At 42.1% G+C, this 25,351-nt stretch overlaps 1 protein-coding gene across 1 annotated transcript in view; it reads left to right on the top strand.

Annotated features, from left to right (window-relative positions):
* The first annotated feature begins 20,734 nt into the window (after nucleotides 1-20,734).
* Nucleotides 20,735-25,351, top strand: part of LOC113169595 (polypeptide N-acetylgalactosaminyltransferase 10-like) — a 68,352-nt gene continuing 63,735 nt past the window's right edge. The window contains exon 1 of the mRNA XM_026371145.2: nucleotides 20,735-20,893. Coding sequence (XP_026226930.1) covers nucleotides 20,735-20,893 — 159 coding nt within the window. The remainder of the gene's footprint in view (nucleotides 20,894-25,351) is intronic.

Raw genomic sequence — 25,351 nt, 5'->3', positions numbered from 1 at the left:
CTGTTGTGTTTGATCTTTCCTTCACATTTATTGTTCTGAGAAACACTTATGGACTCTGTCCATCAGTGTATTTACTACATAAGTGAGGACATGCAAGAAATAAGAGATTTAGTGTGATGACTGTAACTCTTATAGTGAAGAGGGGTCGGGGTGACCTTCCAAGAGCAATATTTTCAATTGGAAAACAGCTCAAGGTTTATCACAGTGATTTTAAACTGATACACCTTGAAACCTGAATGGATTAGTGCCGGTCATTACGCTGTCTGCCTGCTCTACTTACCAAGATACATGTTTATCTTTGAAAAGGAGAGAGGGTCATCAAGCTGTGGGAAAATTATTGTAGCCATGGTTCTAGAGCTTTATGGTGATATTCAAGGTGAGTGAAAATTGAAATTTTAATGAATTAGTTCTACATGATACTTTATGGTGGTTTATACCCACAGTTTGGTCAAGCAGGATGAATCCCATTCAAGGTCAGACTGTCCTCTGACAAGAAGTGCAAGACATAAACTTAGCTTTCAAAACCTCTCAACGTTCAATCTGTTGTGAAGACACAAAAACACACATATACCTGCATTCCCAGAGGGACGCCGAGATAGAAAGTGGCCAAATAAATGGATGAAAGAACGAAGGGGAAGAGACAGTCCGCTTCAGTTTAAGCCGAGTATTCGGTGCTGGAGCTTCTGCAGAAAATAGAAATCTGTGCAACTGGAGGACAGAGCAACAAATTTAATCTGGGACAAGATGAGACGCCTTCTAACAACCAACATGTCCTCACAATGAAACAACACAGCACAGCGGGGGGCTGCAGCTCCTCAGGGACGCAGCTGTCAGGAATGTGAAGGTCAGCTGCACTTTGCTTCTGTGTGTCCATCAGCTAAATGCACATTTTACACATCAGTTGACATCAGTCACTTCACTGTTCATTTTATTTTGTGAGTAGAAGACATCCACACACCTCTTTGTGCAGTGGAGTCTTCAAAACCAATGTCTGCGTTAATCAGATGTGAACTAAAGATAACATCACCAAACAGACTTTATGGTACATATCTGTAGAAACTGAAGAGGTGATGTCCCAAGATGAGAATACATATACAACAACAATACAGGCAGGAGGAGAGGGGGCTGAACATGGAGCAGAACAAGAGGCCAAGAGACCAGGACAGGCTCGAGAGTGAGGAAGAGATGAAGGAGGAGGACGACAGAGTAGCTGATGAACGTTGTCAGAGTAATGTTAAAACATGAACAGGGACTCTCGTGGAGGGAGGGGGGACTGGTAGTAACAGCTAATTCAGTTCAGCCTAATTTGAACCTGCTAAGATATTGTAGTAGCTACTAATGCTTAACGAGTTAATGAGTTATAGCACGCCAACGAGCCCTGGTTCAAAGTCCGTTTCCGTGCTGCACTCACTGCATTTAATCATGGCTGATAATCTTCCTGTCCATATTCAGGGACACTGTGAAAAGGAAACCTGTTCAGATTATCTGTGATACCAAGAAAAGGAGTCACGAAGAATTTAAATGTGATTCAGACAAAAGCTACTATCAGTGTACACACACACACACACACACACACACACACACACACACACACACACACACACACACACACACACACACACACACAAATGTGCTGTATGACGGCATTTCAATTTAATAACAAGCTGCTAGTGAAAAGTGCACATGGTTTAAAACTGTATACAGAGAGAGAGGTACTACTGTTTATAAAATTAAGTCCTGTTCTGATTCACATATCCTCAAGGTCTTGTTTCCTTCTTCATGAAGACACTGCAGAAAAAAACATTGGATTGTAAATCACACTGAGGCTACAGGAAGCCAGACTGGCAGCGATGTTTGGAACTAATAAACTGCACTCAGAAACAGAATGATTCTAACTCTTTAAACTTCAATTAATCCACATTACACCATTTCTGTTTCTGTTTATTACTGAAGATTAAATGTACAAAAGTCCACTGACTGTTAGGGGACGATTTCCTTAAAATTGGGTGTTGGCCAATACCAATATTATAAATTAATTTAAATAATTTAAATTAATTATTTAGATTTAAATAAAAGAATAGTTGAGATAATGTAACTTAACTGATTTTGATTTGTCCACTGGATTTTCTGGAGCACTCAGTCCAGACACCAGCTACGAAGCCTGTTTAACCAACCAGTCACTCGTGGATTTAACATTTATTTTAATCTGTTAGCGTCAGTAGTGGCTAAAATGGGAAGGTACACTATAATACAGAATTGAACTGTCTGAACTCAGAGTTTCCAGTTTGCACAAATACGTTTTCATATCCATCCTACATTCTACAGTGAAGCTTGTTGCTGCATAAGAGGATAAAAATTAGATCCTGCTGTGAAGAAAGCAGGAAAACTAGCAGGACAACATGTCAGAGTTCATTAAGGACAAAGGATTTGGGTTGGCTTTCATTTCAGATACGGATCCTTTAAAAAATATCTGGATCCCACTGAATAGAGAAGATATGTTTATTAAATGATCTCCTTTACAAGACATCTAGACGTTTCTTTAATCCACATGTTTAAATCTGATAAACACTCTGAAGGAAGCTGATAAATAATATCTGAAACTGTGAACATGCTACAGGTTAAACCATCAATCTCACTGCAAATGTCCACATACACTCATCAGTGCAGTTCATCACCATCCTCCCCCATTTTTAATTAGGGGGATTTTTATTTTGTTCCAATCTCTTAATTGTGTTGCTATTAATTAATTTAAAGAATGTGTTTTCCCTTCAGGTTTAAACTTCAGGCGCAGCAGCACAATCTTCTCCACAACAACAATTATAATGAGCTCACACAGGAACTAGAGCAGCTACACTAAGCCTCTGTTCTCACACAATTGTACTGATATAGTTCAGAACTACTGCACAACATTGTTCATTACCCAACCAAAATCAACAAGCGCCTTTCTTCTCACTGCTCCTAACTGTTAATCCACAGATACGTGTTAGTCCACTAACTTCGGCTCTCTTCTCACTCTTTCTCCAGGTTCCCCTCTTTCCATTCACTCGGTGTGTTCGTATGTGTGGCAACAGCAGGTTGACATGTACCTCTCTGCTCTCAGAGCCCCTCTGGCTCACAGTATTAGTCTCTAATCCCTTCATACACGAGGAGTCTTGGTCTGGTTCCTTGTGAAAGAGGTGACAAATCAGCTGGCAGCGATGTGAGCAGAGAGTGGGACACTCGTTCTCTCCTCCTGTTCAATTTCTGAACTTGCAGTACAACACTTAGTTTGTGACAAGAGAATTAATAATGTTGGATTCTCGCAGCACAAAGTTTAAGTCCGGGACTGAGTTTATGTACCAGTCACTTCACTCGTGTCTTTATTAAGGCACATCGATCCTTAATAAGATCCACTCTTAGTTATATTTTGTAGTCTGTGTGATGCTCCTGGTCACGAAGGATGCCTCTTGCACAAATCCTAGAAGGATGTTCTGCCCTTCTTCACAACCGAAGCCTTTCACTGCTCTTAGCTGGAGGGGATTTACTCCAAAGGAGTTGTGTTGGATTCAAGTCAGGGACGTCATACTTGACCAAATCATAGATTTAACTTTGTTCTTCCTTTAAAACTCTCTGATTTTTGCGGTTTGAATCTCTGTCTTGATCTTTTTTGCTCTCTTCAGTCTTTTTTATCTATTTGTGATGCTGTCTATACATGATGTCTTCATGCATACTGTTCATGTTACTCATGTTTCAGTGACTCTTTTCCACAGAGAATCCTTGTGTCGGATCAGAAGCACTAATCTGTCAGTTTTTCAATGTTAGGTCAACTGTGAATTGTACACAGCTCCTCTGTATCTTCTGAATCCTCCTAACTGCTAACCTGCTGCATCTGTGTAAACGTTAGAGGATGTGGCTGTCAAGTCACACAACAACTCCTACTTTAAGTCCATTAACGCTAAGATAACCTTACAACCCTGTAGTGATATGACCACCAAACTGGATTTATTCATTTAATCACTGAAATTATTTGATTTAGTGATGTTTATAGAGAAAAGATCTGAACCGTATCCACACTGATGGTGAAAATGACCTCATTGGTTAAATCCTGAACTAATGTCAGGAGAAAATGACACTGAACACTTCTTTAGGAGATTTAATTTAGTCTTTACTGTTTCTATGGCTTCCTTTCACACAGTCCCTCTCGAGACTACCCACCATGCTCCATTGTGTAGTCAAATCCCTTCTAGTCCAGCATCGGCAGCCTGATCGGGGCCCCATTGTCCAAATCAACGAATGATTAAATGAGTATTACAGCAATGAAAGAGAGCACCCCGGTGACATTAATCACTGTTGGTGTATGACGATAATGAGGGATAATGGACAGTCCGGCTCAGCCTGCTGTGTTCAGCCAGACCAGCAGCTGTGAAGGACAAGGACCAGAAGCCAGAAGCCACCGTGAAAAACACAGAATCCTTAATAACCACTAATGCTTGTTGCTGTTCTGGCCAACAGCTACACAGACTGACTCTAGCCAAGTCAATCCACAAATAACAGAGGGACCGCTGTTTATGCAAACCTGCAGAGACCTGAATGAAGGTCCAGTGGAAGCTGTGGGCAGTGAGCGTGCAGCGTTCTTCATCTCTGCACCAGTATTTTAAAATCCTTTCTGCCATCAGGTGTTTTAAATGCAGATGCAATGAGGAGACTTGTTTCATGGCACACAGCATCTGTAGCAGATGAATGACTGTAACACATATCTTTACCTGCTTGGTGATTCACGAACATGGTTAAAACGTGACATCACACAGCTGATGTCATAAACCTTTGTCTGGTTAATGAAGAACCATGAGGTCAATAAGGTTTTCAGTTGAGAGCTGAAGTGAAACTGGAACTTCTGGGTTCTGTTCCCAGATTAAGAAAACGTCATTCGCAACTGAAAAGGACCAATACAGAGAAATGGAGGAACTAGATTTTTCTATCTGCCTCTCTAAATATGTAAAGATGGTAACAATACACCTCGCCCCGCGCTGAGACACACATGAATATCATAGGAACAACTGAGGGTTTCACCATCAAACGCTGCACTTCAAATTACGTGGAAACGAGCTGTTTAAGATTCGATAGTTCGGAGCGTTGCATCTTTGAAAATGTTACTGCTGTGTGACTAAAACATCCCACTTTGCAAATAATTTCAGTACCCCTGCCACGAGAGCTCCATTTTCATGCCAACAGTCATTTTGTTGGAACAGATGCCTCATTTTCAAACAGTGAATATCTCACTGTGAAATGAGGCTTTCTGAAGGAGGAAGTCGATATTTGCTCAGATCGCTCTTGAGTGTCAAACAGTTGCAGCCACTGTCTGCAGACACACTCCCCCTCTGCTTTACCCTCCTGGTTACCAAAAGTAAAGCAGAGAGTAAGATGTGAAAACTGTTGTATCCGTGAACTCATTTTATTTTTGTTATCTCTGACAGTTTCTGTCCATTTAATACGTTTTGAATACGTTTGTCATGAGCGAAGCTGTAAAGCAGTAAACACAGAATGACACATTTGTATTTGATTAGACTAAAACTCAACAGTTAGATTTGAAGGTACCTTTGCCTGAGGTTGCTGCTTTAACAGAAACAGCAGGAAGACTTTGAAGATTTTTACCACGACTCATTTCTGCTTCGTTATGATGTTGATTATGTTGCATTTTGTCATTTTTACACTTTTCTCTTTTTATCTTAAAGCTTCCTTCTGTGTCTTTGATGTCTCCCTCTGCTGTACACTTCACATGCTTCATATGCATGTGAAATGAAATGAAATACAGTGGTGCAACAACATAAAACATTAAACTGAAAAAGACCACAGGTCCGATAAATGTTAAATAACCAGTAATATGACTGTGGACTTTATCTCCAGTTTAGCAACACTTATATGTATATATATATATATATATATATATATATATATATATATATAGCCTGCCTAATACTGTCTGATAATATACAGTAGAGCTAGATAAACTAGATAAAAAAATACTTGACCATCTATTCCTCACAGATGATGTTGGTTTCCTTGCATGAATTGTCTGCGTCAGGTCCTTTTTCAGATTTTGTAAAGGATTCATGTCGGGACTTTGACTTGGCCATTCAACAACATTACAGATCTTCTGATTTAACCGTGCTTTGGTAGAACGACATGTGTGTGCTTGGGGTTTTCATGCACAACAGACAGATACCATGATATTTTCCTGTACAATTTGCTTGTGCAACTAATAATTAATAGCTCCATTAAATTAAATTCTAAAGTTAGAATTGGAGTAGTGTAGTAAGCTGATTTCATGTCAACAACCAGAGAACTATTAACCAGAGAAACACGATTTTCCAGGTAGATGTCTTCCAGAGATCAGATTTTCATGTGGCCGGGATCATATCAGCTTTGTACAAGAGAGGATGTAAAAAACATAAAATGCTGACACTCGAAGTGCGGCTGGATTAAAGGTGAAATCATTAGATCGAGCGACAAGTCACTTTGATTCAGTCTGAACACAGTGTGGAGGCTGCTGCTTGTTGTTGAAGGATCAGGTGTAAAAGTTGATGTTGTTGCTTCATTGCTTGATTAAACTGTTTAAACTTACAGGTTGTTCAGTGGACACCAGGACTATTAAACTCCCTATCTAGCATCCTAACAAAAGCGTGTGCTACTTTCCTCTGATGAAATATTTAAACTACTTGAATTGCTGAAAACAAAAGCAGGGGGAAGCTGAAGGGATAAGATGGTGGTAAATTCTCCTCACCCTTCTTCATCAGCTTTAGAGTTATTTCTGTTTGACAGCAAACTCTTCTCTGCATATCGTCCCCTACTCCCTCATCACCTCTTTCTCTCTGCAATAGGCAAAATTAATCGCCCACAGACTGCTGTTTACACAGTCTGATAGTCTGAACAGAAGAAAGTGTCTCTGAGGCAAAAATCAAATTCTCTGCCTCAGCAGAAACAGCAGAGACTCTGATAAGAAGAGATGAAGAAGAGTTCAACTCCTGCTGAGTCCTGCACTGGAGAAAGTTTAGTCCCATATTCTTTGTGTCACAGACTTGAATGTGTTTATTTGTCATTAAATGAATGTGGTCCATACGTTTGTGTTCATGTTTTACAAGAATCTTTGAGTAATTTACAGTAACTTTAGTAGTAGATATAGAAAACAGCTTAGCTGCTGAAAAGTGGGACATTAACCATTCAGGAAATAATGGAACAAATGGAAGACAATCAGTTTACAGGAGATTATGAATACTGTATTTTACTTCACAGAGACATTTGAAGAGAGTCTGATATCATTTAATTTGTGTTTGCTCATGTTCTGTGGATTTTGTTCCTGACATCATGCTCTGAATGTTATTTCATCTGAATATAACACGAGTGCTAAAATTAATCATTTTATCTTTATTTAGCAAAGAATCTTCTAAAATAAAATGTTTGAATAATGAAGGACAGGCCTCAGTGTCCCTAATGAAACAGTGGCCACAGTAGATTCCTGGGATCCTGCAGACATTTTGCAGCTTTTATACAACAACTTGTCATTGAGGAGAGAAAGAGGTAGATACCAAATTGCCCATAAACCAGTAATAATATTCAGTCTAGTGGACATCTGAATGTTAAACATCTCTTGCCGAGACATGTAACCCCCTTATGAATGATATGAAATAAACATTTGGAAGGTTTTTCAAACATTCAAGACATCAAAACAACAATTTAAACGCTACCTTTAATCTCTGTTTGTGGTTTCTCTCCGCAGTGCAGCAATTATTAATGAATCATTTCTTTCATGCAGTTTCCCTTTTACTCAATCCCAACCACAGCATTAATATACTAAGTGTTTGTGTTTGTGTTCTCTCGCTGTTTTGGTCTGGAAATCAAGCTGTATGAGAGAGAATTATTAATCAGATACCAGTTTCTCTGACTGCTTCCCACTGTTATACATTAACTGTTGCATCATAAGCTGTTTGTGCAGCTTATAGGAGGTGCACGCCTCCACATCCTCTGTGTATTGCTGCTACAAAATATCTTACAGGACCGGACAGGAAGACCTTTCACACAGTGAGAAATCCCTCCACACCCAAAAGAGGAAATGACCTTTTCTCCTCTGTTTAGTATTTTGTAAAGAACAAAAACTTAGATTTGTTTTACAAAGGTATAAAACATGTCCTTGGATTCCAGGTCCATCTGGAGTTTGGGGTTATTTTATTGTTGTACTTAGTTTGAATCAAAAGTTGTGAGCTTTTTTTTTTCCTGAAGATGTAAAACTTCCTGCTAAATCAACCCAACTACAGCTGTGAAGTGATGAGAGCTTAGTGTTATAAAGGGATGAAGCAGCGTTGTAAAGCAGCGAGCTCAGTGTACAGAAGCACGTTCAGATCAATGCAGCCGAGTTCTGGTCTTTAACATATTGTTGCATATCCAGTGTCTAGCAGCCTTTTTTCCTGCCTCAGCAGCTTTGGGATGTTCGACAAAGCCCTGGGTTTAACATCTTGAGTCAAGTACTGTTTCACATTGACAGAAAAGTCACGGATCCCACATCGGGCAGCTTTTGTTGATCTCCTCAACCTATTCTCAGGTGAGTTACCATCTGCTTCGTTCTTGCAGCAGCCTCCTCCTGCAGTGCTTCCCCCTTCTCTAAACACAGCTATGTTTAAATTAAATCTAGAGCACAGCGAACAAAAGGTGACGTCCTGCATGAGCTGCTTGTTGGTTCATCAAACTGGAAAGTTCAGTATCAAACATGGCTCTAACACAGTTTATTGCTCATTTCAGCCTGATCATTGTATAAATGTTTCTTTTATCTGTGACATTTCCACATTAATGATTTATTACAGAAACCATGATGATCAGGATCCTATAACATTAAAAGACTACTTCTAACAGAACCATTTATTTTACTGAGCCCATGCAAGTTGTTTGTGCCTCACTGTGTTGAATATCAGGAGTGAGGTTGCTGAGTGGGCAGAGTTAGGAAGCTTCTTCCACCACTGTGGGAACACTGAGCTGAAGAACTACGCTTGAGATCTATGTGGGAACCATCGGGTGCATGATTAGTGAACCACAAGGGTCTGAGAGGGATGGTAGGCCTGAAGGAGCCTGTTCATATATGAAGGTGCTGCTGAGTTGACCATCGTTTGAGTGTCAGAGTTTCAAATCTGATGAGGGAAGCTACATGAAGCCAGTGCAGAGTTACAGAGTTACATGTTGCTGCATTTTGGATCATGGAGAGGTTTGATTGATCATGCTAGAAGTCTATTAGCAGGGCGTAAAAGTTGAGATGAGAAAGGACTTCAGCCTGCACAGGGGATGGGTGGCATAATAACAAAGGTAGAGAATGATCCTTCTGATGTAGAGGGAACATCTCCATGCACAAGAGCTGCAGGAAATGTGGTCAGCAAAGATTCTCCCATGTTGATGCTGATGTTGTGGTGTTTGAAAGGTTTGGTTGAGAAAACCAGAACTTCTGTCTGAGAGACAGGTAGACGTGTTTCTTTATTATGATCAAGTTAGCTAAAAGCACTTTAAAGATCCTTCTGAATTACTAATTATTAAATTATTATAACTCCATTACTCAGTTTATAAAATGGTCTGCCCTCTAGTGGACGATGATCTAATGTGGTTTCTAAATGTTGTACTTTGCTTCTTCATGTGGACGACAGCAGTGACCCAGTTAGAGGAAAAAGCAACGAAATAACCTTGGACACTTCTTAAACACTCGTCCAGTATAATCAGCTTTTCTTGTTTAAACGTATTCGACCACCCTACACACACACACACACAAACACACACACTACCTTCACACTCGCACCTTGTACTGTATTCCTGCCCTGTCCTGATAAATGACCAGTGAGAAGATGAATGTTGCTGTCAGTTCTCCGCAGGACTGCAGTTCTGGCAGGGGGGGAATCAATGTGAAACCCTCAGAGACCAATTGTGCTCTGACTGTCCCTGCTGCAGCGCACGTGCACGCACACACTCACAGCATATGAATCCCAACGACACATCATTCATCATTCAGTCTTTCTGCGTAAAGACAATGCTTGAAGGAAAGTTTTTTTTTATTTACAAGCAGGAACAAGTGAGGGGCATGAGTTGTGTGCTGAATACTGTCTTCTGAACTGTTAGATTGAAAGTATGATGCTGCACTGAATTGTAAACATTGCATGAAGAAGTCATCTTTTGTAGAAAGAAGACTTCTGACTTCTGACTACTGATGTTGAACTACCATCATTCTTAATGATTTAGGACCTTCAGCTGGTGCATTAAGATCAACTTCTTCCAGTCTCACGGCCTCCCGGACCCAGAGCAAACTTCTATTTTAATATACACCAGGAACTCTGAATGTTGCTTTGAAGCTATTGTAAATTCAAAGAACAGCCACACCTATCAGCATGGCTTCTCTGCATGTTTGTCTTGTTTCCTCTCTGTTCCATGTTGGCAGTTAGAGACATGCCTGGTGGCCTGCACTGTACACCTCAGACTTCAGGTACAACTCAGAGTCCTGCCATCTTTAGAAGTTCTCTGATGCAGTTGTAGGATGTATTCAGGGTGGAGATGTTACAGAGTACCAGGAGGTGGTGGACAGTTTAGTCGACTGGTGTGGACTAAACCACCTTCAACTGAACATCAGTAAGACAAAGGAGCTGAGGATGGACTTCTGGGAGTCCTGTCATAACTGAATTAAATTCAGCAACTTTTCACACAGCACCCTGAGCTTATTGTGACACTGTGCAGTTGCAACAGGTGAATTTTCTAATTATTATTTTTTGTTATTTGTGTGATGTTGACATGTTGGTGACGATTCTCAGTCGTCCAGGTGAAGTTATCTGGAAGTTGAGTCATGGCCACTGGACTTTGAAATGTTTCACTACTCCTCAAGTAGCTTCTTCAGTCTCAGGATAGCTGGTTAGAGACACTAATTTATGCCCTGAATAGACTCGTTAGGGGAAACAAAGGAAGGAAAGGATGTGAAGGATGTAATAGTCACACCTCTGCGGAACCCTCTTATCACCTAAAGTCTGTCATTAGGTGTGTCCAACCTGGTGCAGGTGTGAACTGGGCCTCATCTTTCTGTGGATGGATGAAACGGCAGCATGATAAATAGACAGGTTGTGTCTAAGGCCTCCACCTTCAAGGCTTCCCTCACATGTATAATGTTGATATGATATTTATCTCACCCCTGGTGTCATTAAAGAGGATTCTCCTGTGATGATGCTGCTTTATTTAGCCCACACTGCAAATAAGATGTGGTCTTGAATTTGTCTGTATTGGTTGTTGCTGTATGTTTTGTAATAAGGAGTAAATAAACTGTCTGTTTTGTCTCAGAGAGACCTTTTATCATTCTTTCCTGACAAAAGACAAAGATTCCAAGAGTCAGAAGTCAGTAAAGGCACCCAGCCATCAGCCACCAGAGACATACAGACAGAAAACTAAAGAAATACACAACTCACTCCAGCTGGAGACTCATATTTATGCTGTTTCACATACTGGAGATTCCAAATGAATCACAGAGATTTTTGTCCAGAAATCCTGCAGAGTCTCATCAGTAAACTGCACACAGCACAATGATGTTTACCAGCCCGGCTACTGTGTGCTGCTTTTTTCGCTGAAGATACAAGGTGGAGAAGGGAGATCTAACATTGTTTGGTGCAGCTTTCTTACAGCAGGACACTCACTTTCTGCTGATTGTGAGGTACTTTAGATTTCTGTTAGTGGTGTGTTCATACCAAACACCACAGCTGCAGCTGATTTCTAGTATAACTCCAGTGTTTTGCTGCAGGAGGTTGACTACACGGTGCTCGAGTAGGGATTGCCTTAAGCTAGCCTGCAGTACCTGTATCACAGCCAGTCAAGTCCTGGTTGTGGCTGGATAAAGCTATTTGTTCATTCATAATAACAAATTTGGAGCAGAAACAGGATTAATAACCAAGATAATTTGCTTCTTTTCACTGTGTTACACAATAACACAGAACCTGGACCCTCAAAGAAAGTGCTGATTGTGGAAAAGTCTCTACGCAGCAGTCTCTAGTGGGCAGTGTGAACGACTGAGACCTTAATGTCTGATCTGATCTCCATAGTATCTTAACGTGAGCCAAATGGAGGAATCTTACCATCATCTGCTTTTAGAGAAAAGTTCCTACCTAGTAAATTAGCTGTGAGGATATTCTAACAGAACGATTCTCTTTCTTTTATTATCAACATCAATGTGCAAAGACAAACACATCTAAATTCCTTTTTGCACTTCAGCATTTCCATCCCCTAGTAAAAATGTTCAAGCTCCAAAATCAGTTTGAATATAATGCGTTTGCTTAGCTACGGTCCCTTCAAAGCTGGTGTGACAAGTTGAGAATTATATGACATCCCATGGGACTCGGAAATGGGCCAAGCTGCAAAAGCAATATCACTCCAGCTATGAACACATCACTGAGGTTGTATGTGGACTATCAGAGTTTATGGGATGCCAAGGGAAATGATTAAGGGATTAACATTTAGAGAAAGTGTGTTTTAGTGACAATTAAAGCGGAAGACAATTATAGCGGTGTAACATTTACAACAAGGAGCAACAAGGGAAGGAAATCAGAAAACTGAGCAGCAGACATTTTTATTTAAAAATGACAGGAGCAGGAGGAAAGAAGAGTGCAGTTCATGGAGCTTTCACTTGTTTGTCAAATGGTACACGTGTCATTTATCTGTCTACAGGCAGATTGATAATGTGTTAACTTTTTTACTATTAGAAAGACTTATAATAAATAGTACTTGTGTGCAAATGTTTGATGTTTTTTTTAAAACATGCTATGTGTAAAGAGTCTTTATTCATATAAAGAAACAAACTGACCCTCTATAGATTTGGCAAATCAACCACAAGGTCTAAAATTCATGATGCATAATAATCTCTTTCATTAAATTTAAATGGATGTAATATAATTCTTGGCCCAGACATAACTTTAGAATTTTATAGCTGCTTAGTAATAATACTGGTGCTGCCAGATATTCCTCCAACACAATACAATCATCACTTCTAATTACACACACGTCTAAGTTATAGAATACAGCTTTTTCTTTTGAGCTTTGAGAAAATGAGTGAGACATAAAATTACCTGTAAGTTGTGCAGTGTTGTCCTTATTGAAAAGCTGGAAGAAGGACGAGAATGCGCACAGTGCTGATTGGCTCTCAGAGGTTACGACCCTGACAGGATTCTGTCGATCACCATGACAACTTCAGCGATAAGAAGATAAGAACCTGCCACTCCAGCATCGCAGCCTCACCTGTTCACTCTTTACCGACTGCGTCCTTGACATGTTTGTGACATCTGTGCTCAGCAGAGAAATAAAGTCAAATATGCACATACAACAGGCTGATTCCAGCTGTAAATCTCAAGGCTGCGTAGTAACCACCACAGCACATAATATGACCGAATGTCAGTACGTTCCCTAAAATAATGCCAACAGCAGCTTAAGGTAGGATGAAAAATAACAGAGCATGTTGTATCTGTGGTAAATGTTGGTGTGTACTACTGAAACTACAGAACATTATTAACATAATCATGTCATTAGTGTATGTTGTGCCACATGTATCAACTTTAATTGTATATTCTTCATGCTTTAAATGTAATTTAATTAAACAGTAAAGGTTAAGACTGGTGGTATACAATATTATAAACAGATCACAATGATCTGACAGAGGAATCACACTGTGTTAAATAATAATTCCATATTATTAGTGGCAGGCTTTTCTAGACACAATGAAATAGCGCCCCCATGACTGCAGGCAGCTCTGGTAATAGCACCACTACTACTACTGGTCATAATTACATTTTGTCACAAACAATGTTTTACTGGCAGAATTATCAGTAAAGGTGGAACTGATATAGAACCACATAGTCACCAGAATCTATAGATTTAGATATTAGCTGAATTAAATTAGATTTCTGCATCATACCATTGCTCCCAGCTGCAATGTTTCTGTCTCAGGCAGAAACATGGGTCCTGTGGTTATTGATATGAAAACAGCGACCACAGATATCATGTCTAAAAACTGCCTCAACACTTCCAAGTCGCTGTGCATTTAAATGTCACTAGGGAGCTAAAGTGCAGCCAGTACACAGGCTGTTAAATCAAACAGCTCAGACGCTGACAGGAAACACCAAATGACTGTGTTTGCATTTCATTTAAGATCAATTTGTATTTCCATATTTGTGTAAGTGCTTGCTCATCCTATTTACATACAGGCACTGATGATATAATATTTCTCAGCCTGGCTCGAGGGCAATAATATTTTTGTTTTGCAGCATTGGCCTCTGGTTTCTCTTTCCATTAGCAAGGCAGCACAGGAGACTGAAATATAATATTGTTGATAATGATGTACGACACAGCAAAACCTTTCCCTTCCTTTTGAAACCAATTATATCCTCATTTTATTCAGAGCAACTGTCAGTTTGTTTGTTCTTTTTTTAGTTGAAGCTCTGCTAAATGACATTTTTATAAAAATGATTTAATAGAAAAGATACCGACACTCTGTAATGTGACTTTACCACAGTCTTTGCTCTCAGATTACCAGGTGAACAATGTTTCGCTCTCTGCTGGATGCGTACACCGGGTTTAATATCATGTTAGCCATGACCAGCGGTGGTAGAAGTGAATATTCAACTGAGGGCGCAAGTACTAAGAAGTATCCATTAGAAGTATAAATATTACTTTAAAGTCTTTACCAGTATCTTAACTGCTTTTCCCCTTGCCCCAAAGTTCAACCTGCAAAATGACGACATCGTCCAATGTTCAGCCTGTTTGAGGGAGGAGGTGGGACTGACTTCTCATACGGGAAATAATTATTGTTTCTGTTATTGTTTTATAGCTTCACAGTGAAATGATGCAAGCAGCATTTTTCCTGTATAAGGACAATGACAAAAATAGCAGTATTTGTACTTGAAGTTCTGTGCTCGAGATCTGCTGCATGAAAATGAAACTACTGTTCCCAAAATGTCAGTTTGTGTTTTTAAAGCTCACGAGCGGTGTCGGCTACTTCTGCACCATAAATTGAAAGAACATGATAAGAGGGAACTTAAATATTCCGAATCACTCTAGAGATCTTCAGCCCATAAACCCCAGGACAGATTACACTGAATCAGCCCATCAAAAATCAGGTAGTCCAGATGCCACTAGTAAATCTGAATTACTGCCGTCAGTGGAGACTGTTTGTTTCACTGTGACTGTGGAGGCTGATGACGGTGTGCATGCCAAGCTGGCCATATGGAGCAGATGTTCCAATCTAATCAGGCACTTCTACTGTGGCCTTTCTATTGCATCAATATCTATCAGATTATATGGGCTTAATGGACAGGTGGCCACAGGACAGAGGGTGAGGGAGGTGTAAAATGCCTGAGTGGGTGCCACAGGTGTTACTGGCAACTGTACATGAAGGAAGAATAAACTGAGTGTTTGAGCAGCCAAACTTTATCTGCTGTGACTTACCATTTTATTTAACTCATTGAAACCCAGAGATTTACATTAGATATTTGCAATTGTGGTTTCACGTGTCTTAATCACATCCGGCAGGTATGTTATGTTTATGTGTTAGGATCAGCCATTTTAAACTTTTTATTTAAGTAAGTGTACTGTTTATCTGCCTTATTATTATTTATGTATACAGCACCAGAATGCACCTTTTTGTTAGTGGACTCTCAGATCTTGGATCAAAGTAAAGACTCTTATGGCTCTGGAAAATGGTCAGATGTTGGACCTTTTTATAATAAAATTAACAAAACCTGCTGCAACTACTGTCCCAAGAAATCATATCCATATTGCATGAATCCTGCAGAGAGTAGGACGTTTATGCAGCAATGTGGCACGTCAGGGTGTGCAGTCATAGACCTGTAATAGTGCTGTAGTACTGCTTTAACTGCAGTCCAGGCTAACGCCTTACATAATCTATGTGCTGTAAGCAGTATTTGTGAATTCACTGGCAATGAATGTAAAGAAAAGCACAAAGGATTTTCATCACTGCATATGAACTACAACTTAGGACCAACTAGTTTCAGCATCCAGCCGCAGTGGTTGCTGATTCACATCCGGGAATCTACAATACTTCAAAACATTCTCTGCCAGCAACACACTTTCCATTTACAGCAGCGCAGCTGTCGATCATGCAGCCGTCATTGATTGGTTTCATGGCAGGAGAAGGCAGAGTTGTTTCTCTTCACCACTGATCAAAATGAAACAAGAAACACATGTTCAGTCACTCATACTGAGCAGAACTTCTATTAGTAAAATTGGTTTCTAGGATCACATGGGCTTAATGGGCAGGTGAACACTTGGTATCTGTGGGTCCGGATAATGAAGGTTCATGCACAACACGTGCAAGCCTTCAGGGGAACTGCTGTAGGAGTGTAATGGGATTATGAGCAGACGCTGAGGACTGTACGAGTCACAGGAAAACCGGAGAGCCCTATGAAGGTCGAGAATTTAATTAAGTCAGATTTCCAGACATGTTTTAATGTATTTCTCTACTATTTATGTAAATGTGTCCAGGACTAATTATTTTGGTATTTTCCCCCAGTTCTTCTGATTTTGAGGAGAAACTGGAACTGCAGCAAAATAAAAATTAAAGTGAGCAGTTTCAGTCACTTACAGAAAACTGTGTTGGTCTGATCTGTTGATGTCACCCACGTGTAGAATGAAGCACATAGCTCGATACAGTATCTCCAAACAATGCCTGACCCACTAATATCAACGTTTTATTTTTTTTTTTATTATAACAGCTGAACTTCAATAAATTCTAACAAATCCTCATTCCTGGTATCATAAACCAGCCGGCTGCAGCTCTTAGCCTGCAATAATACTCACATTTGACATGCAGACATGTATAAGGGTCGTTATGGGCAAAGATTAGCCACATTGGAATAGCTCTCCAGAGTGGCTAATCCAGTTCTTTCTTTTCCTGCTCAAGATGCTCGGAGAGAGCGAGAGAGAGAGAGAGAGAGCAGCTCATTCCTCCCTCGTTCTCCTCGACTGTTGCAGCCTGAGTTGTGACAATTCAATCTGTTCAGTGTCTTCTCGCATGAATTATGGATGAACCCGCAACCTCTGAATGTGGTGGGGATTTACGTTGATTGAGCAGCCCTTTGCTTTATAACTCCTCCTGCTCGTGTCACAGGCTCAATGTGGATTTGAAAGAGGTCGGGGAGAAAAAAAATCAAGGTAATTTGCAGAGCATCAAAGCAGAGCATCCTGTTAGCACTGTTAGCACCTTTATTCTCCTGGTGGCAGACCATTGATTGACTGTTTTGTGCAGAAACCCATTAGCTGTGTTCATTCTGGCATTGAGTGCCTTCTGATGAACAATTAGTAAGCATCAGTCCACTTCAGCTGGCAATGTACTGATGGTGGCGCCTGGGTCAGGTAATAAAAGCTACTGATTTGTGGAAAGATGTTTTCATCTATAAACTAGTTGAGGCCAGTAACAAAACATTTTTAAAATGCCACTTAAAATATCAAAATAAAAAATGTTTAGCTCGTTTCTCTATTACCAGAATTAGTTGGATTTTCCACCTCTCACTCTGAAAAGTGAACCTGTCACAGTTCTATCATCTGCAGTTTGAATCTGTTCCAATCTGTTGTGTAAAGGCAGTAACTGTATATCTGTTGGACCTGATTGTCTCAACCCGACACCGCCTCCAGTACAGCATCCTTAATAATAACGACTCAACATTACAGTTACCAACACCAGCACGACTGACTACTGAGCAGAGTGATATCAGTTTGTCATGAAGGGTGACCTGGGCCTGTAGGACACGGTTCATCTTGAGAAACATGTCACTGAGGCTCAACTTTATGTTTAGCACTTCTAGTGATGGAAAGTGGCAGCGAGAGAGAAGAGGGAGCTGACAGGTTGATTAAATGATGGCTTCACACGTACAAGTCTCTCTTCAAATAACTCTCACACTCTCGTATGTGCAACAGTTTGTATTGCTGTGATAACTCTGCCTACAGAGTCTATTTGTCTTCCAGCTGTTGATCAGTCGGGCTAATGCACATTTTGCAACACATTTACTATCACTTTAGTCTGAGTTTGCTGTTCACACACTCCTCCAATAGCTATGACTCCATCCAAAACCTTTTGTGGCCGTTTGAAATGTTGTGCACGTCCTGTCCTTTAATTTAGCTTTGTCCTTATCTGCAGCCTAAAGTGGTTCCCTTGTTTGATCATCATTACTGAACAATTTTAAATGCAAACCGGAGAAAGAGCTTGTTCAACTCATGATACTCTCACACAATCCAATAATGGTACATTAACACACACTCTAATAAGGTACATATGCTCTGTATAAACCTCTGCTGAAGATTATATTATGAATTATCATCCAGCATCTCTGAATGGTCTCAAGATAGTTTTCACGTTTTCATCTCTCCTCATGCATCTGATGCCTTTTGTTGTGTCAGCCACACTCCTGTCTCGACTCCTATTGATTTTTGCCAAGCACTTTTCAAATCCATAACTCTGCAGGTTGCATGTGAAGACATAGTAACAGTGGTGGTGTGAGGCTAACGGGCAGCCAGTATAATACTGATGCAACAAACACTGAAGAAAAGAAAGTCAACACCCCCACCTCTCATTCTGTGCTGATTTTCCTCAGAAAACCCAACATTAGGATCATTTAGCTCCTGGATACCAGACGATCTATGATCTGTATGCTCCTTTATGTTTTTGCTCATACATGATGACCTGTAGCCTAAAAGTAATATAATTAGAAGATTGGAAAGGTGCCTCTGCAGTCGCTGTACTCTTTTTCTTAGCATGCTCATGATAAGTCCTATTATGCATTAGCATTGAGCTAATTGAAGTAGTCAATACCGAACAGTTAATTAGCTACTCTGAGAGTTTTCAGTTGTAGTTTTTTAGGAATTTATTTGCTGTATTTTCAGTTTGAACTTGGATTGATTGGTTTTATAATAAGTCAACAAGTAAACAGCCTGAACTTGAAACCCCGGCTCTCATTTGAAGAACTGTTCACCTATCTGCCAAACTAAGCCAATGCCCAGGAAGGGCACAGACTGGCATGAGTCTTATTTCCTAGAACCATTAAAAACTATCAAAGTCAATTTCAGGCAGTAAAAGAGGAAACGTTTTTATTAATAGTCAAAGTCAACATTTTGGGGATAAAGATGAAATATGAGGTAAAAAAGTCAAGTCTCTGACTCTGAATCCAAATGTTTTCATCCACTCACAGAGGTTTTGTTCTGTGCTGACAAAGAAGGGGTGCTGGCTGCTTGGATTTTCATCAGAGACACAATTAGGTTTCATTTCCTCCACCACTGGCTCCGTCTCAGCTGTGCTGAAGGATCAGCAGAACAAACCTGATAGAACAGATGGTTGCTGATCAGTAAATACCTTCTTCAGTGTGATGCACAACTTTCTTTTGAGGCCGTTTCCAACATGTTGAATGTACTAATTCTTATTTTCAATTAGTGAAACCTTTCTGAGTTTCTTCATGATTCTTACTGTAAGTTCAGCTCTGTTCTATGTGTTGACGTGTATGAGCAACTCCTTTAAGAGGGATTTCTCTGCAGCATGTTCATGAAGGGTATCCTCAGTTCAGAAGCTTTTATATGGTACATCCATATCGAGAGTTTTCATGTGACGTTACCACAGTTATTTCCTGCTGAGTGGAAAACAGAAAACAGCCAGCATCTGCCACTGTGCATCAAGAGCTGCTGAAGAGAAGAAACACAAAGTGACTCTCGTCAAGTGCATAAATACCATTGACTGGCTGCATGTGTGTTTTCTGAATTAAACCGGCAATTAAAGTAAATACTTTACACATCAGTTCACAGAAAACCACAGACGAGACAAGTGTCAAACTTCATAAACTGGCCTTGACGCACCACACTGATGCTGCATGCCTGGTGAGTGCCTGTTGGCCTAGTTTCTGCAGTGTGTCCTGCACCGTCGGCGCCGCCTGGATCCTTAACGACGTTATAGCTGATTCAGCATGTTGAATCAGGAGTGGGCCCGTCAGTGAGAGAGACCACTCTGACTGATTGATGCCTTTTATTTTTATTAACACTGCCCGTGTCATGTTCTTTGGATAACATTCAGGTAATGGTTTGTAATTACCAAAGTAAAAACACTCTGGCTGCTTCGTCAGGACCGTGGTCCTTCTGTTCCTTCTTTTTCAAACAGTGAACTGCTCTTTTAAACATAGATAAGCTCAGTTATTATAATGTAATTTTATGATTTAATCTATAAATGCATTTTGACTCATCTGGTACTCGAACATCAGTGGATTTATACTTTTCAGCAGAAGTTGATACACAGGTGGTTTTGGGCTCTGTGGGTCCTGTTTCCCAGGTGCATTTGAAGGCATCATCAGACCTTTCTGTGGGTGACCTGCAGTAATATTATATTTATATTTATATTATATTATATTTATATGATATTAATATATTATATTATATTAATATTTATATTATGTGATATTATATGATATTATATTAATATTTATATTTATATTGAACAACGTCTTCAACAACACAGCACTCCCAGCCCTCCGTCCCCCCCCCCCCACCCCGGCTGAGGCCCGGTGCTGCGCGCCCTCTAGCGGCAGGACTCTCCGCCGTGCAGCGTCACGGCGCCGGTGTCCGTCCCCCCCTCAGAGTGAAAGTTGTCTCCGCTCGGAAAAGCGTCGGTTCGGGACTCGCTCGTTTCCGCCGCCGGTGCTTCGCTCGCTTTTCTCCCGGAGAGATGAGGCGGAAGGAGAAGAGGCTGCTGCAGCTCGCCGGGCTGCTCATAGCGGCTCTTCTCTTCCTCCCCAACGTGGGGCTGTGGTCTTTGTACCGGGACCGAGTCTTCGACAGCTCCCCCGACACAGCGGACGGTCCGGGCGGCATCCCGCAGATACAGGTAAGGGCGGCCCGGCCTGGCGGTGAGCTCTTTCCCGGAGGTCTCGCCGCGTAAAAACGGCGACGACGTCCACAAATGACAGTTTGTCCGCTTCGTGCTCCGTGAACACGGACGCTGCTGTTCGTCTGTAGCGCTGCGCACTGCCCCAGTGTCTGTGCCCCCCACCCCCCCCAGACTTCACATTCCCACACTGTGCGTGATGGGATTCACAAGATGGGCCCGGTTCTTGGCACCGTGTCGCCCGGCAGGTCGTTAGTCGGAGCGAGCAGGTCGAGCAGAGCCACGTAGCTCAGCCGGAGCTGGGCGTCGCAGCAAAGTTCAACAGCAGCGTTTCAGGAAGTTGTGAAAAGAGTTGAGAGGCGGCGCAGCGTCCTCCAGCTGACGGAGCTGGAGAAGGTGCAGCACGGGCTGAAGAAGGTGCAGCACGGGCTGGAGAAGGTGCAGCACGGGCTGGAGAAGGTGCAGCACGGGCTGAAGAAGGTGCAGCACGGGCTGGAGAAGGTGCAGCACGGGCTGAAGAAGGTGCAGCACGGGCTGGAGAAGGTGCAGCACGGGCTGCAACCTCCAGCTGACGGGCTGCTGAAGGTGCAGCACGGGCTGGAGAAGGTGCAGCACGGGCTGGAGAAGGTGCAGCACGGGCTGCAACCTCCAGCTGACGGGCTGCTGAAGGTGCAGCACGGGCTGGAGAAGGTGCAGCACGGGCTGCTGAAGGTGCAGCACGGGCTGGAGAAGGTGCAGCACGGGCTGGAGAAGGTGCAGCACGGGCTGGAGAAGTGCAGCACGGCTGCAAACTCCAGCTGACGGGCTGCTGAAGGTGCAGCCCGGCGGGAGAAGGTGCAGCACGGGCTGCTGGAGGTGCAGCACGGGCTGGAGAAGGTGCAGCACGGGCTGGAGAAGGTGCAGCACGGGCTGGAGAAGGTGCAGCACGGGCTGCAAACTCCAGCTGACGGGCTGCTGAAGGTGCAGCACGGGCTGGAGAAGGTGCAGCACGGGCTGAAGAAGGTGCAGCACGGGCTGGAGAAGGTGCAGCACGGGCTGGAGAAGGTGCAGCACGGGCTGAAGAAGGTGCAGCACGGGCTGAAGAAGGTGCAGCCCGTCAACTGTGCAGCCACATGGTCCCAGGCTCAGACACAAGAGCATCATCTACACAGAGCAGCTAAAAGCCTGTGTGCAGTGTGTTCCAAGCACCCACCCACCTATGATGATGCTTCACGTTACTGTTACAGCTTCAGTTACTGAGTCAGTAACCAAGAGATTCAACCACTGGTAGAAAACCAGCTGCAGGTTGAAGACTCCAGAGTATCCAGGGCTTTAATTCCTTCCAACACCAGTTGGTTTAGTTCCTCGTTGCTCGTCAGGTTCACTCCTCAGTGTTCATCATGATCAACTTCTTATTTTAATCATGTTCACTTGTGACGTACACGGTTAGTATCACTTCCTGTTTCAGTCTGTGCTTGACTTGACAAGGTGCAAAACTTTTAAAGAGTTTTTAATAACTCCACCAGGCTGGACAGTTTATGTGTGTGTGTGTGTGTGTGTGTGTGTGTGTGTGTGTGTGTGTGTGTGTGTGTGTGTGTGTGTGTGTGTGTGTGTGTGTGTGTGTGTGTGTGTCTTGAGGAATCTTGTTCATGTGACTTGAATTATCATCACAGAAGTGTTCAGAGTATTCTGCAGGCAGCAGGAGCTCCTCAAATTCAAATGAGGCAAACTCTGCTGAATGGAGGCTTTGTGTGTGTGTGTGTGTGTGTGTGTGTAGCTGTTGATGTGGTGTTTATCTAGGTGCAGCAAACTTGCTTCACTGGAGTGATTGCAGGACAAACAGTTTCCTCGTGAGGCTCGTCCAAAGCCTCCTGTCTTGTCATCATCAGCAGCTAAAGGTCATTTTCAGGCTGAATTTCCCACTGATCCAGTTCATTCTGCACAGATCTTCTTCTTCTTCTTCTCAGCTCGTCTTCTGTTTGGCTTTGACAGTTTTTAATGACAGGATGTGTGATGATTGGGATTAAAGGACACCGACAGGACGGGCAAATCCCGTCACCCGCTGCCCTCGTTCATCCTCTACTGTGACGCCCCGAGCTGAGTCTGATCAACACACTGTTTCCTGGTTTCACCACACCTGGTTTCTGACAACTGTTGTCTGCTGCTGTTTTGCAGCTGTAGCTCAGTTGTTAAGGCGGTCATGCACTCGGATCTGTGTCTCAATATGTTCAGGACCTAAGTAGCAGTAACCTGCACCTTATCAGCTGCTGATGATGGGGGCGTGTCTCCTCTATCGGGCTGTAATGCTGCTGTTGGTCCAACATGTTTGTGCTTCTCTCTCTAAGTATGTTCAGGTCTGTTAGTTCAGGTCTGTGATCTGGTCCTCATCAGGTCGGGTTTCTCAGTTTGAAACTTAATATAAGTATTTTTAGGCTGTGATAGAATTTACAGTGAACCAACCCCCCCTGAACTACAGGTACAGCATGATGTTTGACCCCTTCACTGTGCTACTGCATGAAGTACAGTGGCACAAGCTGGAATCCTGTCTCCATGCATATGCGGGAATGACTATTTCACTTCTCACGAGCTGCCTCGAGCCCCCCCCCACCCCCCACCCCCACCCCCTGCTGTGACAGTGACAGAAAGGTAATTTGCAAATTCCCCCTTCTCTTCTTAAGGACGTGTGTTGAAGCGGCGGTGGCTCAGCCTCCTCCTGCTTGCTCCAGCAGCTCAGGTTAAGTGCAGGTTAGATCAGATGAGAGCAGCAGGTAGAATTAAAAGGAGGCCACATAGTCTGACCTTGTTCCTGCTGTGCCGCACAGACAACTGACTCTGCTGTGACTGAGACTAATGCCTGTCCACACGTTGTAGACTTGCATCACTAAACATGCAGCTTTATATTGATTCACATACTTCAGAGATGAAACTTTGTATTAGCAGCAGTCAGCAGTGCACATACTTATTGAACTGTGTTATTCACTCTTTCTGTTTAGGACTTACTCCAGATCTTTTGCAGGCCACTGTCACTGTTCCTCTTATTGTGTGTCTCACACACTTATTTGCTCACAGATAAGATCCTGAGCTGTGGGAGAGTTTCCCAACTCAGTTTGAAGCTGTAAACCGACCAGTCTTCACTGCTCGTGTCTAATTTAACCTCTCCTGGTTGTGTCAGTCTGTGTTAGGGGCTGTGATGCATCTGGACGTGTGAGCTCTGTTTTTACACAGCAGACAGTTGTTTGTATGCTTTGCATCTGTTAAACCTCTGGCTGCGAAGCCAGTTGTACTGCTGTGACAACCATCAGTCTTTGGCTGTCTCTCCTCGTCTTATCTGAAGCTGTATATCTAACAAGGTTTTTAACGCTTTGGATGTTCATTCATTTGGATTTGTAGAAAAGTTGTGTTTGAAAGTGCAGCCGTGTTTTTAAATTGATGAATTTCCTTGTTGTAGAAACGTGTTGTGTGTGAATCTGTTGTTAATTAATGTGATTTACTGGTGAAAATGTCAAACGTTGGCTGGATATTAATCTGAGGTTCAAATCTACTGAACCTGCAGTGACTTTAACTCAACACTCCTCCAGCTGAGGCCCCTGATTCAGGCATCAAGCATTTGAATCTGCATGATTGAATAAAAATCAATAATTCATCTTTTAAGCTACAATGTTCATCATTATCTCGCTGACAATTAAAGATCTTAGTCATATGAAACAGGCCATAGTCTCTTTTTATATTAGGATAATCAATAATCAGCTATTTGCAAATATTCAATTTACTAAATTCAGTGATTCTCTGCTCAGCCTGTTCGTGGTGGTTTAACCCTCATAGAAAATAAAGCTCAGAGGACTTTGTACTGTATTTTTCTTGTGTAGTTTTTATGTTTTCTCGGGTCAGGTTCCGTTTTGGGGGCCACTTGCTGGTGGATTCTTCTTTCTTCCTGGATGTGATCAGCTCTGATAAAAGTCCTGAAGATAAATTGTGCTCTACTAAGGAAAGTTGCCTGAGATTCACAGTCCTGTGAATCAAAGATGAGAATCCAGGCTTCTGGAGGCTGTAGGCTGCGTTTACGAGCCACATGCTCTAGACTGGATTACTGGTCATTCATCACCGCGGGACCTTGTGCGTTTCCCCTCCGACTTGTGTACAGTACACTTCCTCTCACACCCGCTTATGTTTTTTTATGTGTACTGTTTGTGGAGCCCGGGGAAGGTCAGTCGGCAACGCTCTGGTCTTATTAATGAGCAGACCTCAAAGTAAACAGGACGTCTATGTAGAACATCTCAGGACAAGGAGAAATCTTAGCTGGAAAATATTGCAACGGCATTTTTTAATTTCTCATTTCTGCCTCAGACTCCACAGACTGTCAACACCGCCACAGCTTGTCTGGCAAATTATTACTCTACAACAAACTGGTTTTCTGAATAAATACCCCGAGTGCATCAGTCGGATTCTGTCTGCTTGTGATATATTCCCATCTCACAGTCA

Source organism: Anabas testudineus, chromosome 14 (assembly GCF_900324465.2).
Source record: "Anabas testudineus chromosome 14, fAnaTes1.2, whole genome shotgun sequence".
Lineage (NCBI taxonomy): Eukaryota > Metazoa > Chordata > Actinopteri > Anabantiformes > Anabantidae > Anabas > Anabas testudineus.
Note: the sequence above shows the minus strand (reverse complement) of the source record. Positions and strands in the feature narration are given on the sequence as shown.